General features: G+C 43.6%; 1 protein-coding gene across 1 annotated transcript; it reads right to left on the bottom strand.

The window, feature by feature from the left end:
* Positions 1-489: 489 nt before the first annotated feature.
* LOC147906570 (uncharacterized) lies at positions 490-6,514 on the bottom strand. The gene is made up of 3 exons (XM_087416355.1): positions 6,016-6,514; positions 3,431-5,806; positions 490-3,387 (listed from the first exon to the last, which is right to left on the bottom strand). The coding sequence occupies exons 1-3, from the start codon at positions 6,512-6,514 to the stop codon at positions 2,150-2,152; spliced, it is 4,113 nt and encodes a 1,370-aa protein (XP_087272481.1). The 3' UTR covers positions 490-2,149.
* Between the last annotated feature and the right edge of the window lie 8,880 nt (positions 6,515-15,394).

Raw genomic sequence — 15,394 nt, 5'->3', positions numbered from 1 at the left:
TCGTGCATCATATCAACCTTGTGCCGTTCTCTCACTCGAATCTTTCCGCGCGGTGCGCTCTCGCACATTTTCTGGTCCTTCGAGCCGGATTTAAACTAGCGAGAAAGACAGTAAGACAAACGCCGCATCACTTTAAAAATTTCACGATCATGGCTCTCGCTCTGGTTCGCTCTCGCACATTTTTTGGTGAAACCAGAAAATGTGCGAGAGCGCACCGCGCGTAAAGATTCGAGTGAGAGTTCGGCGCACGGCTGGTATGATGCACAACAGTAAAATCAACTCAGTTTCTTTGTAATTTAACAAAAGAATTTCTTTAATGTATTCAGTTACAAGTCAAAAGATATAATTAATTAAAGATCAGATTAACAGAATATTAAATGCGGTCACCTTTTCCAAATTGAGTTTGGAATCGCGGTGATGAAAAATCTCGGCGATTTTTCTCGGCACTTCTCGAAAGATTCGATTTATAGCCATTTCACTAAACGGTTAGCACGGCGATTTTACGAAGCGAGATTATGACTCTAAGAACTCTAAGAACTTTTTGGAAGTAAGAAGGAGGACGGCGAGATCGAAGCATTTATTGCTTTCGGCCTGAGCTTTCCCTTTTGGGAAAAATCCAATAAAATTTTGCCACAATCGTAATTATTACGTGGCATTAGGTGTGTTACGTCCTGAGGTCCGACCGGCGGTAATCAATACCTGGACAAACCTAGGACTAATAGTGGATGCAAACTGTACTTACCATACGATGATTGTTTGCGGATCTTTTCAGCGGCTCCGCGGTGTTACGATCCGTGGTACGCTACGTGCGGGCTGGTTGGGATCTTGGTTGGTCGAGTCCGTCGTGGGTGAGAGGGATTGGTCCAATGCTGGCTGCCGTTCACTCGCGCGTCCACTTGGTGAGTTTAAGTGAGGAGCAATTTCATGTGATGTATGCCGATTACGTAGGGAAGGTTTCGTTGAGAAAAAGGTCACACTCGCGTATTTATCTTTGCTCAGAAAACAACTTATATATTTTACTGTTATTAAGTTGCACTAAATACATGACTAAATTTATACTGCGGTTAGTATCTAACGTGATTAAAATTGACAAGGTCGAATAGAGTTTTACTTATATAATTAGATGAAGTTGCTTATACGAATAGAAATGGAAGATTGGATATAGATTCAAGTTCGAATTAGGAATTTGAGTTAGAGATGGTGTCGGTCCGAACTTTTGTCACGAGAGAGTAAAAAAAGGGAACTCAGTTGAGGACTTAATCTTAACTTAACTACTACTCGGTTATCCCGAGGGCTTTTCCGAAGGATCCCCTCCCACGCTGGTGGGGCGCTAGTGGTGGGGAAGGCGTCAGGAGCGGTCTAGGCGGTTTTTGTGCCCTGTCGGTTTATTAAGATAAAGAAAGTTGTGATTCGCCTGGGGATATTTCTGGACAAGTTTTATATGTACCGTGGACGTGACAGGTGTACAGAATTGATTGGCGCTTTGAATTCTTTTCTAGCGACGTTCAACGTAACAGTCATGCGCGGCAGAAAATCCGTGCGTGGGATTGGTGACAGCGCGTGACGTATTCGTCGGAGCGCGGCGCTCGCGTGCGCCAATTGAATTGTTCTAGAACCTTCGATTGTCCGTTGCCGGTAACGACAACTTGTTTGCGTGTAACGAATTGTTTTTAAAAAGAACAAAGAACGACGAATTTGATGATTTTAACGAGGATTAAAATCATGTTTGAGATGAAATCACGAGCTCAATTTGTGCATGCGTTCAATGACAATTAATGTCGATCGACTGAAAGAATTCTTGCTTTCCTTTCGAATTACCGATCTCAAACATTCCCGCCCGCCTCGTCATCTCCGTGACGATGTATGTATTGACGTTACCTCGAGCTCGTTGAGATTACAAAAACTGTAAATAAGACAAGCGATACAATACAATGAATTCGTGGAAGAACTTGAACCGTAAACGAGAGTTGTATGACAGATAACATTGAAAAAATGATTCACGAAAATACACGCGATCAATTCAAGCTCTTCTTTACATTTGATGCATTAGCGTGCGAGATAAACGCGTTAGCCTCGTCTGGCAATAAAACTAATTTGATCAAAGGACGGGTTAATTCGGATGAGGCGGTTTTGACTGTGACCACTCGCACTACGCCGTCGTCTCCAGGATGTAGCTGCGTGATTCGCGCCAGAGGCCACTTATTGGTGGTGAGAGCTCGGAGCGAATGATGCATAGCGATCCAAGGCGTGGTGGCAAAGCGTCCTTGGTCCATTTCGGTCTGGTAGCCAGAGTGTGTAAGTACTCGCGTGACCATCTCTGCCAGAAGTGGTCTCGCATTCGCTGAATAAGTTGCCACCTGGAAAGCAAATTTTCCTGTTCGTCCGAAAAGGACGGCTCAGGAATGGCCAGCAGTGGTGCCCCAATGAGCAGGTGACCTGGTGTCAGAGCCGTGAGGTCGTCGGAGTCGTCTGAGAGTGCATACATGGGCCTTGAGTTCAGGCATGCTTCCACTTGTGCGAGCAGGGTGCTCATTTCCTCGAAGGTGAGCCTGGTTTCGCCGATGGTTCGGCGCAGGTGATACTTAGCCGATTTCACGGCCGCCTCCCAGAGTCCACCAAAATGAGGTCCCAACGGGGGATTGAAATACCAATGGATCCCCTCCGATGTAGCTACGTGTGCGATCCTTTGTCCTTCTGCCGAGGAGGCTCGAAGCATCTCGCGAAGTTGCCGGTCGGCGCCCAAAAAATTGGTGCCGCAATCCGAATATATGTCCGAGCACAGTCCTCGGCGAGATGTGAATCGACGGAGAGCAGCCAGGAAGGCGTCGGTGGTGTAAGCTGAAACAGCCTCAAGGTGAACGGCCTTGGAGCTAAAACTGACAAAAACTGCGATGAATGCTTTGTGAGCGCTGTGCCCCCGTCCTTTGCTCGTCCTGATGAAAATAGGCCCGGCGTAGTCGATGCCCACGTGAAGAAATGGGCGTGCAGGAGTCACTCTCCCTGGAGGAAGGTTCCCCATTTTTGGTTGCGGAGTGGCAGCCCTCCACCGAGTGCACGTCACGCATTGATGCAGCCATCGCTTGACTACAGCTCGACCTTGTGGAATCCAGAATCGGAGGCGTAGCAATCCCAGGGTCATCTGGACTCCTCCGTGGAGAGTACGGCGATGGTAGGCTTCCACCAGCAGGCGAGTGAGCCATGACCCTGGAGGCACGATGATCGGATGTCGCTCGTCGAACGACAGCGCTGCGTGCTTGAGACGCCCTCCAACTCGCAGAATTCCGTGCTCGTCCATGCACGGGCTGAGGGTTCGCAGATGGCTGGATCTGGCAAGGTCGCGCTTGTCTTCAAGAGCTGCTCTCTCCTCTTGGTAATGCCGTGACTGCGCTATGCGTATCCACCTGATGAGCGCCGCGTCGAGTTCAGTTGGGAGAAGCGCCGACCCGTTGTGCTGACCGTTCACAGAGCCGACCGCGCGACCGCGGTGACGCCAACGCACGCACCAGGAAGTCGCTCTGAGCAGCTGGTGAAGCGACGAGAATCTGAGCAGTTCTTCCGGCTCGAGGTTGCTCCTGACGACTGCTGCGAGTGTTGCCGCCCGCCGCTCTGGTACGTCCTTGATGGGCTCGAGGTTGACGCCATAGCGACGAATTCCCGCTCAACCAGGCGGGGCCCGTCCACCATAAGGAATGGCTGAGGAGCTCACTTGGTGTCAGTCCCCGGGAGGCGCAGTCGGCAGGGTTGTCCTTGCCCGGGACGTGACGCCATTGAGCCTCTGGAAGCTGCTGCTGGATTCGTGTCACCCTGTTGGCCACGTACGTTTTCCAGCGCGAGGCGTGACCTCGAATCCAGTGGAGCGTGACCTTGGAGTCGGACCACAGGATCACTGGCGTTGTCGCCAGATTTAGCACAGAGCGCGTGTGCACGAGCACGCTTGTAAGCAAGGCGGCGGCGCAGAGTTCGAGTCGCGGGAGAGAAACGAGCTTGAACGGCGCGACCTTGCTTTTGGCGGTCAATAACAGAGTCTTCGTTTGGTTGTTTGCGGTGATACGGAGGTACACCACGGCGGCGTAACCTCTTTCGGACGCGTCTGCGAAGCCGTGCAGTTCGAGTTGAGAGCTCGTGTCGCCGGTGCCGAGCCAGCGGCCGACTCTGATCTTCTCAAGCAGTGGAAGTTCTTCCAAGAGCCGCTTCCACTTTCCAGCGATGGTTGACGGCAATGGTGTGTCCCACTCTAGCTGCTGTAGCCAGGCCGACTGAATCAGAATTTTAGCTTGAATGGTTACTGGAGCCAGCCATCCGAGCGGGTCGAAGAGTCGAGCGGTCTCCGACAGCAGACTTCTCTTGGTGAACGTGACGACGGTGCGACGAGGAACAGAGAAGGCGAATTCGTCCCTGGTTGGATACCAGCGCAATCCCAGCGTGGAGTGGTTCTCTAGTTCCCACGACCGCGAGTCTCTGGTGAGACAGTACTCAGGCGGAATGTCGCGAAGAAGTTCCTGACAGTTGGCGGCCCACTTTCGGAGAGGGAACCCGCCCGCCATGCAGAGGTTGCGTAGCTCGACTTGGAGCGCGATAGCGTCGTCTTTATCGTGCGCTCCGGTTACGATATCGTCGACGTAGCAGTCGTGTCGTAAAGCACTCGCGCCTCGAGGGAAACGCGGTCCGTCGTCATCGGCGAGCTGACGCAGCGTGCGAATGGCGAGAAATGGCGCGCAAGCGAGACCGTAAGTAACCGTTTTTAATGTGAACTCGCGTACAGGCTCATCAACGCGGTGTCGCCACAGGATGCACTGATGTCTATGGTCGTCGGGATGCACAAGAATTTGCCGATACATCTTCTCGATGTCGGCCACTAGCGCGTATCGGTGCCACCGCCACCGCAAAAGCACGTTCGCGAGGGGTGGCAGCAGGTTAGCCCCCACCAGCAGATGATTGTTAAGTGACTCACCTGACCTTGCACGCTGCGATCCGTTAAAAACGACTCTCAGCTTAGTCGTGGTGCTGGACTCACGAAGGACGCCGTGATGTGGAAGGTAGCACCGATCTTCATTGGAATTCGGAGGTTCTGGCGCCAACTCCATGTGACCTTGGTCTTCATAGTCCCTCAGGAAGGCTCGGTAGAGATCGCCGAATCGTGCGTCTCTCTCGCAGCGTCGCTCCATGGCGACTAAGAGTCGTTGCGCAGGTCTTCGCGTCTCAGCTAGCGTCGTCGGCGGAGATGCAAAAGGTAGTCGCACTATGTATCTTCCTTCGGCAGTGCGTTGGTGCTGCAACGCGAAGATGTCCTCGCATTGCTGCTCCTTTGGCGTGAGAGCGACGGGAGCGGGCACTTCTCGCTCCTGCTCCCAGAAGCGGTGCACAAGGTCGGCCAACTCGTGATCTGCTGTGCACTGAAGCGAGTGGCGTTGTGCTGAGTTGTTTACTCGGTCGCAACCTCCCGATAAGATCCAGCCGAGCAGCGTCTTTTGAGCGATAGGCGCTTGAGGGCCTCCCTTGCGGAGACCATCCTGGAGAATGATTGAGCATACTCCAAAAAGCAACTCAATAGCGTCGTTTGCTGCGTAGTCGGGATCTGCCAATTGGAGCCCCAGATGTGGCCACTCCATTCTGATCCTTACGTGAGAGTCTTGATAAAGCGACAGACGTGGCAGAACAAAGGCTCCGACGGTGAAGTCGGTCCCTGTTGTTACCGAGGTCACCTTGAGAGTCACCTTTCCCGGCTGGGCCCGGAGCTTTTGCCGCTGATGCCGATGACCTCGATTGAGGATCGAGAGCGGGGCAAGCGTAGGCGTTGGACCAGCGCCTCGGAAATTAGAGAAATTTCCGAACCTTGGTCGATGAGCACGCGTGTGGTGTGCTGATTGCCGTGACGATCAGCGATGGAAACTCGCGCCGTTGCGAGCAAAATGGCCTTGTGGTTGTTGTCGCGTCGCACTGCCGACAGTGAGCTGACCTCTTGAGATTTCGGTGAAACGTACGCGTCGTGTAACATTGAGTGGTGACGAGACTTACACGTAGCACACGTCCTTGTCGACTGGCACTTCGCGAAAGCATGAGAGCCGAGACAGTTAAAGCACAGCTTGTGAGTTTCGGCGACGGCCTTGCGGTCGACCGCGGATTTTTTCTTGAATTCTTCACATACCATCACGTGGTGCTTACTCTTGCATAGAACGCATTGAGAAGACTCGGTGTGTTTCTTGACGTGATGCGACTTGGCGGATCGCGACGGGTTGTCGGAGACCTTGAGCGATTGTGGTTTGGCGGCTGTGAGAGTAAGTGCTCTTTGGTTTATGAAGTTCATTAGCTCTTTAAGAGTGGGCATGTCGCTCGAGGCGCGTGAGAGTGACTCCCACTCCAGGCGAGTTCTTGGATCGAAGAGCTCGACGGCAAGATGAGTTAGTAGATCGAAGCCATGAGAGTTGATAGGCCTATCAATGTTCTCCTGGCCGTTGACTACCCTGGTCAAGGCGTTGAAGACGCGGTTGAGCTCCTCCGCACTTTCGCTCTTCATCTTAGCCACGGCGGTAAACTTGGAGAAATTGGAGCGAGATAACTCTCTCTTATTTTAGTACCGCTCGCTTAGCAGCTCCCATGCGCGTGGATAGTTGTCTTCGGTCATCGCTAATGGTTGAATCAGCAGTTCCTTGGCAGGACCCTCCAGACAAGTTTTCAGGTAATGAAATTTCTCAATTGCTGAGATTGATGAATTGTTTCCGATAATGGATTGGAAGAGATCTCGGAAGGTAGGCCAGTCTTCGAATGCGCCAGAGAAAGAACTAATCTTGAGGCAAGGCAGCGACGGTTTTCCGGAAGACTCATTACCTTCTGTTTTGGAAGCTGAGCTCGGTTCCTTCACCTTGAGTTTCCGAACATGGTCGAGAAGGAGACTTCGTTGCGTGATGTACGTCACTCTCGCTGAGTTAGCGACTCTGGTCGAGTTGTATTCGCTCTCCGCGAATGCATCTTCAAGATGCTCTATGATGAGTTCATGCTGAGCCTCAAATTTCGCCCACAATCCATCCAGAAGACCGACGACTGTCTCGGCGGCTGCCAGCGTAATGTTCGCTACGCCGAGCTCCTCCAGATCTGATACTGACTGAGCCATGCGATCGCGAAGGTCGTCTTGCTTCGTCAGCAAATTCTGCAGTTTCTTACCATCACTCACTCTTTCTTTTCAGCACTAGCAAACTGAACGCGATGCACTCGACACTGCGGATGCCGGCGAGGATCCGGCTCGAAGGACCAGAATATGCCGGCAAAAGCCAATTCAGCAGATTCGCAAATATCCGCGCTTTTAGATCGAATGAAGAGATTGGAAACTCGTTTATCGCGTGACAAGTCACGGGCCTCACGGAATTTTCGTCGCAAAAATCGTTCAAGATCACAGCAAATCGGACAGCAAGCCGTGCTGGTATCATCGATGTTTTGGCGGAAAAGCTACCAAGTGTACGCAACCTGCAGCTGGAAGCCAGCGAAATAGGAAAACTAGAAAGTGAACTATTCTCGGCGGATAGTTTGGTCATGGCAGCTCGCCGTCTCATAGCCAGAGACCGTGTCACTGGTATCCAATTTTTGGTGGACACTGGAGCGGATGTCTCGACCATTCCTGTCTCAAGACGCGATCGTACTTATATTGGCAAACAGGTACTCTACGCTGCAAACGGAACGATCATCCCTATGTATGGACAAAAATTACTCCTTGATTTGGGATTCCGTTTTTTTTATGTTTTTCAATGACCTTTCATAATCGCTGAAGTGGACACCTTTATTATCGGCTCAGATTTTCTAGTACGTTTCAACTTGTAACCTGACATACGACACAAGCGTTTAATCGACGGTAACACGTTTCTTAAAGTCACTGCTCAGCTTGTCAGCAAAACTATTCCTCGGTTAACAACGTTTGCCGACGACTGCCCATACAAAGAGATTCTAAGCAAGTTTCCTGAAATAACTAGAATGTCGATCACGCACAAACAAACCGCACACGGAGTGGAACATGTAATCGAAACAACGAGTCCTCCTGTGTCAAACAAAGCCAGACGACTCTGTCCAGAAAAACTCAAGACAGCTAAACAAGAATTTGAGTACATGATGCAACAAGATTTGAGTACATGATGCAGACCTTCCAAGAGGAAGGTCCTTCCCTTGAGCTAGTCTACATCTTGTGCAGAAGAAGAATAGCGATTGGCGTCTGTGTGGAGATTACCGCAAACCCAATGAGATAACCGTGCCAGATCGTTACTCAATTCCGTTCTTGCAAGACAGCACACATTTCCTGCATGACAAAATCGTGTTCTCTACGATAGATCTAGTGCGTACATACCAACAGATTTCAGTTCGCGAATCAGATATTCCGAAAACCGTAATCATTACACCGTTCGAACTTTTCGAATTTCCTTATATGACATTCGGACTTCGTAACGCAGCACAAACTTTTCAAAGATTTATGGATTGGGTAACTGTAGGACTTGACTTCTGTTTTATTTATATCGACATTTTAATCGCTTCGCAGGACGAAACGCAGCACAAGGAGTAACTGTTCAAGGAGTAACTGTAAAAAATACTATTCGACAGACTTCAACAGCATAGCATAGCAATCAATCCGAATAAATGTGTGTTCGGACAGAAAAGTGTCAGCTTTCTGGGACATACAATCAGCGCTGAAAGAATCAAACCTTTACCCAAAAAAGTCCAAGCTATCGTTGAATTTCAGGAACCAGCTACAGTCAAAGGACTTCGATGTTTCTTAGGAATGCTCAATTTCTATAACCGATTTCTCAAAGATCTCGCAAGCATGCAAGCACCATTGCTAAATGCAATCTCGGGACGTAAACAATGCAACAACAATGCGAAAATAGAATGGACTCCTGAGCTCAAACAATCCTTTCAACGAGTTAAGGAACATTTCGCTCAAGCCACCTCGCTCGCATTTCCAGACAGCAAGGCAACACTCTCGTTGCAAACAGACGCTTCAGACAAAGCAATCGGTGCGGTATTGCAACAGTACAGCAACGGATTTTTACAACCAGTCAGTTTCTTTTCAAGGAAGCTCACGCCTACGCAAATAAAATATAGCATATATGATAGAAAATTATTGGCTATCTATGCGGCTATCAAACATTTTCGATATATGCTAGAGAGACGAAACTTTCACGTTATCACGGATCATAAACCCCTCGTGTACGCATTCAAGAGGTACGCAATCAGATCAAATGTTGCCAAGACAAACTCGCCAATTACTCTTCATTTTGAAGTTCACAACCGATGCACGTTTCAGGCGCCGAAAACATTGTAGCAGATGCATTATCTCGCGTCGACACTGTCGTGATGCCAACTAGTCTCGATATACAAGAGATTGCAAAAGCTCAAGCCTCGGATAACGAATTGCAACAACTGAAGCAATCTACATCAATCTTTGAAGCTCAAAAAGTTTACCTTATCGGAAACAGCATCTAACATTTATTGTGATACTTCGGAAAAAGAGATCAGACCTTACATTCCTGGATCATTACGAAGAGTTTTTGACATAGTGCATCAAATGTCTCATCCAAGCGGCAGAGCACCAGCAAACTGCGCAAAAATTTGTATGGCCCTCCATGGCTAAAAACATTAAAGAGTGGGCCCGCATGTCAGCATGCCAGCAATCTAAAATTCATCGGCATAACCATACTTCGCCTACCAAAATACCAATACCAGATACTCGTTTCGAGTACGAACATATCGATATCGTTGGTCCTCTACCTTCATCCAAAGGTTTCAGGTATTTATTAACAATGATTGACTGATTTAGTCGTTGCTATTCCATTACATAATTGTACAGCAAATACGGTGGCGAAAATGTTTTTCACTCACTGGGTAACCAGATTTGGAACTCCACGCCTGATCAGAGCTCGCAATTCGAAGCGCAGTTGTTCAACACATTAACCAAACTCGTCGGTTCTAAACGTTGTCGGACAACTGCATATCATCCAAAATCTAATGGCATCATCGAACGATGGCATCGCTTTTTAAAAACTGCATTAATGTGCCACGGTGAAACTCAATGGACAGATACACTGCCAGTAATATTACTCGGACTAAGAATTTGTTTCAAAGAGGACTCTAGACACTTCTGTAGCGGAATTAATTTACGACACTACGCTCAAAGTACCGGTGAGTACCAAAGTGAGTTTTTCTCCTCTGAAGAAATGCCGAGCGACCCACGAATTTCTGTGTAATTATGCAAAAGTTATGGCCTACACCAACCTCTCATTATATTAGATCTAAGTTATTTTTCTATAAAGATTTGTATAACTGCTCTCATGTCTTTTTCAAAGTAGAAGGCAGCAGACGTTCCCTGGACCAACCGTACACCGGACCGCATAAAGTATTAGAACGCATTTCGAACAAAGTCTTTGCTACAGAAGTCGACGGCAAATGTATCAACGCCACTGTCAATAGACTTAAACTCGCTTATTTAATAATTCAAGACTCAGAAACTATTTCGTCCACTGCGTTCCCGTCTTCAATTAACATTCCAGTGCAATATGAACCAAAGACATATCCAGCAACCAAGCGAAAGACTGTTAGATTTAAGGATTAAGTCGCGCAATATTACATTAAGCGATCAACAAGCATAAATTTCTGTTTGTTTCATTTAATTTTATTTTCTGTTATTTTCGTTCTAGCGATAATTTAATCGAACATTTAATGTATTTCTTTCCTTAACACTGGGAGAGGAGTACTGTGGCGTTGCGAGCGTTAATCACGGCGCTCGAGTTGGTTCTTCTTCCCGGCTTTCTTTTCTTTCCCTCTCTCTGGTGTCATGGCGTTCTGCGTGCGGACCTCGTGTAAGCTTCTGCGATAGTTAACCTGTTAAGACTCGATAAGATTAAGAATCACCTTGTGTTCATTGCGAGATCGACATCGATTACTGTTCATGTCATTCGGTAATTGTTAGCGCCGTCAGATACTCATAGTGTACTTTCTTAATTTCTCGTATTCTAACCTAGTAACGCGATACCGATATCTGAGCCGTCTTACACAATCACGTCTCTATTTTGTAATCTATACTTTCTAAATAATCATTCAAGTTTGTATTAAATCACCTTATGGCATATGAGTCAGAATCAACGAGCAACATTCATTCGCAAACTTAGCGATTTTTCGCCAATTCCTTCGCCGTTAGTTAGTCATCGCCGGCGCCCAGACATGCTCGCCACATTGGGCATAGCAGTCACAACGTAGCCACAATGCACCGGTAGGTGACGTCCCCTGGTGTTCGGCGCGCGGCGCTATACACTCGTACCGAAGTGCATACATATGTGTTACTAGAAACGCGGAGAAGATGAGGAGCGCGAAGCGAGAAAGTAGTGAGGTAAGGCGCTTCGATATTCTGTCCTTAGCGCAAGGCGCACGATTGAGAGAGAAAGCGTAATTGGATGTCGGCTCGCGATATCCTTTCGCTGTCTCATACATTTGTTACTAGTACGAGTGAGTACCCCGATATCTCTCGCTCGCCAATATTTATAATAATATTTTTAATACGCAAAATGTTGTAATTATGCATAAAAAGTTTTAATACACACTGTAAAAAATTTTCTGTGTGTCAGAAGTAAGTTGTCCGTTTGCTGGTCATTTTATTCGGCGAGTCATTCAAAGTGAGAAGAAGGAGAGGTGAGTGACGAATGGATTGCAGTGGAATTATGAATTCTTTTAATGAAATAAAAATGTGAATTTCTTGTATAATCATTATAACTTAACCTATTTGTTTATTAACACAGAGTTATATTGGGTCATCTAAAAAGTATCCGCGGTACTTTGTCATTAGATATATGACCATCAACACACATCTAGTGACAAAAAACCGCGGATACCTTTTAGATGACCCAATAATTCCTAATTATGTAGCAGATTATTACACAAACTCTGCCAAAAAGAGTTTTAAGATCCGTTTTCCTCAAAAAGACCATATATGTAATACTATCATATTGCTAATGCCAATTAAGAGTTGGCGAAAACACCATGGAGCAAGCGATATCTATCTCTCACTTAAATAGTTTACCCGCGTCAGTACGCGCATGCGCGCATTTTTAATCAATTTTATTACGTCTACACTGATCCGCGTCCGCATGTATTTATTGCGTCATATTATGTATATGATTATTCACGTCCAACATTGTTGTTTATAAAAGTTGTTTAAAATAAGAAACAAAAATGCGACTTTGTTACTTATGCCAGCGCATGCTCACACTCGAGATATACTGCGGAAGTGAGAGATCCGATATTCTCTATCTTGCGGTCGAACATCTCCCACTCCCAAAAAGAGGCTGCGTTAACAATATAAGAGTATATATGAAAAAGACGAAAAATTTGTGTTGAAAACACAGGACGACAAGACTGACCTTCATCTAATAATTCAATGTTATGTAAAATTAATAAGAACTTGTTTTGTGATTTTTTAGTATAAATATAATAAATTATTATATTAAACAATGTATATTGTATATTATTCCAGCTATATTTTAATGAAAATGTGGACTGAATCGAAGACTGAAAATGGCAAGCGTATGCTGAAAAAATACTATTCCAACTGTATTTGGTAAACTCGTACTTTAGAATATACAGAAAGGTATATATAAGATATATTGATTTGTTATTTTGTATTATTATGCAATTCTATCACATAATGTTTTGAATGTAAATTGACAAATTGTATGTACACTATAATAAAGTACTTGTATACCTAATAAAAAATTAAATATACTCATAAAAAGGTAGTTATTCTTAAAATTCTATTTTTAAACTCCTTCATTTTTATACTATTTATTTTGACAAATTTATTAAACAAATTTAATTTTCATTCTATTTATATTGGGTCATCTAAAAAGTATCCGCGGTTTTTTGTCACTAGATGTGTGTTGGTCATATATCTCAATATTATAATCAATCAATATTATATTATTATATTTTATTATATTTATATTATATTTTATTATATTTTTTTAATTATATTCATTATATTTATTATATTTTATTTTATTTTATTATATTAATATTATTTTATTTTATTTTATTTTATTTTATTTTATTTTATTTTATTTATTTATTTTATTTATTTTCTTTTATTTATTTTACTTTTTATTTTATTTTATTAATATTGTAATATTATGTTATATTATATTATATTTTTATATTTATTGGGTCATCTAAAAAGTATCCGCGGTACTTTGTCACTAGATATATGACCATCAACACACATCTAGTGACAAAAAGCCGCGGATACTTTTTAGATAACCCAATATATAATCTAATGGAATTAACAATAAACTTATCCATAACCTTGCAATAAGATGAATTTCAATTAGTTGAAACTTGCTTTACGGATAAGTTTACTGCTATTTCTATTTTTGTTAGAGTACGTAAATCTAAAACAGTATCCTTGGCTAATATTGGCTCATCAGTTTAAGTTCACGTCTTAAGGTTACTGTTACAGAAATTTTGTCTGCAGCAGCCCTAACTCCGAATCTACAATAGATTTTTAAGCCTTAAACTATAAGGAATGGACGAATTACAATCAATTATTCTCCTCGCATTCGATTGTGAGTTAATTTCTTACGGCTTAACCCTTTAAAGTATTATTAAAGTATTGTATTTTTAAAGTTTTAAGTATATTTTTCAAAATTCAAAATGGCGGACAGAAAATTAAAAAATTAAAAAATTAGTTTTGGGCTGTAAAATGGGGTCAAGTAAGTTTCATTTTAATTTTAATTTTTTAATTTTGATTTCAAATTCGCAATAAGCGAAAAAACCTACTTGACCCCATTTTACAGCCCCAGAAGTAATTTTTTAATTTTTTGTCCGCTATTTTGGATCTGCCATTTTATATTTTTTTTTATTTTAACTTCAGATTCGTAATCAGCGACTCAAAAAACCTCTCATACTTCATTTTCGGCTAATTAGTTATTGTTGATTCACAAATTATTGTTGAGTCACAATCACATTTATATATCGTTAAAAAAGGATGAATTTTTCTAGTTTGTTTATTTATAAAATACATTTCATTAACAATAGGAATGTTTCCACGGTTTTTTAAATAATAATTGATGTTCTAAACACTGATAATGTTCTTTTCATTGTAGTAATATGTTAAAAACTGTATGAAAAACATAAAAAACTGAGGTTAAAAAGGTCTCACATATGTGGGACACTGTGCCGCAAAGGATTAAAGCTTAAAACACCTATTGTAGATCCGGACCATCGATATATAGTACTGGACGGAGCATTAACATCGAAAACCATCTTGGCAGATCTAGAAAGAGATAGAGCGATTACAGGAGTAGTAGAATAGAATCAAGAGCCTTGAGATATTAAGTTGATATATCTGTGTTCAGAGTGTTACTTTTATATAAAATACACGTAGAAATCATATTTAAAGTTTTATTTTGTACCTAATAAATAATAATAATTAATGTAAATTTATATAATAATTATCGTACTGCTAGTACCAATACTGTAATGGCTCCTGACTTTAAAGAATACACTACTATCCTCCTTCTCCTGAAACATAATTCGACAATAGGACAAGAGTAGAAAGAGAGTTCCGTCCTCACTTAGCTACTTTAATCTTTCTAAGCCGTCAAGACGAAAGATCAAAGAGATTTCGCCGTGCTCCGTCCAGTACTAGAGACCCTATAGTGTAATAGAGATTCACAAAGTGTCACATGATCAATATATTTCTCTGATTGGCTGGAGTAATTTGTAGTAACTGCCATATTGAATTTACTATCAATATACTCAACATCGACTCCTGTCGACTGCTGTGGAATGAGATTACTAAATAGTTATTATTACAGCGGCGATATGCGGCACAATTCGTTGGCATGGTGATAATGGATGTAAATTCTGTACATAAGGTAATTCAATGCAAAATATGAAATAATAGATAAATATTCACAAAACATTGAAGGATGAGTTTACTAACTTCATTCCACAGCAGTCAACAGGAGTCGATGTTGAGTATATTGAATATGATATATTGAGTATATTGAATATTAGTAAATTCAATATGACAATTACTACGAATTACTCCAGCCAATCAGAGAAATATATAGCTCACGTGATACTTAGCAAATCTCTGTAGAGTCTCTATCCAGGGTATCAATCATGAAACTTTATTTCTAAGAAGGAAAAGTGAAAATTTTCTCCATTAATTTCAATGGTAAAAATTTTCACTTTTCACTTTCCATCCTAGGGATAAAGTTTCATGATTGATACCCTGATAGAGACCCTACAGAGATTTGTAAACTGTCGTGAGTGATATATTTCTCTGATTGGCTAGAGTAATTCGTAATAGCTGCTATATTGAATTTACTATCAATATATACTCAACATCGACATTTCACGATTGATA

This window comes from Acromyrmex echinatior, unplaced genomic scaffold (assembly GCF_024713525.1).
Source record: "Acromyrmex echinatior isolate Ae372 unplaced genomic scaffold, ASM2471352v2 Scaffold20, whole genome shotgun sequence".
NCBI classification, from domain to species: Eukaryota; Metazoa; Arthropoda; class Insecta; order Hymenoptera; family Formicidae; genus Acromyrmex; species Acromyrmex echinatior.
The sequence above is the reverse complement of the archived record's forward strand: the minus strand, read 5'-3'. Positions and strand labels throughout refer to the sequence as shown.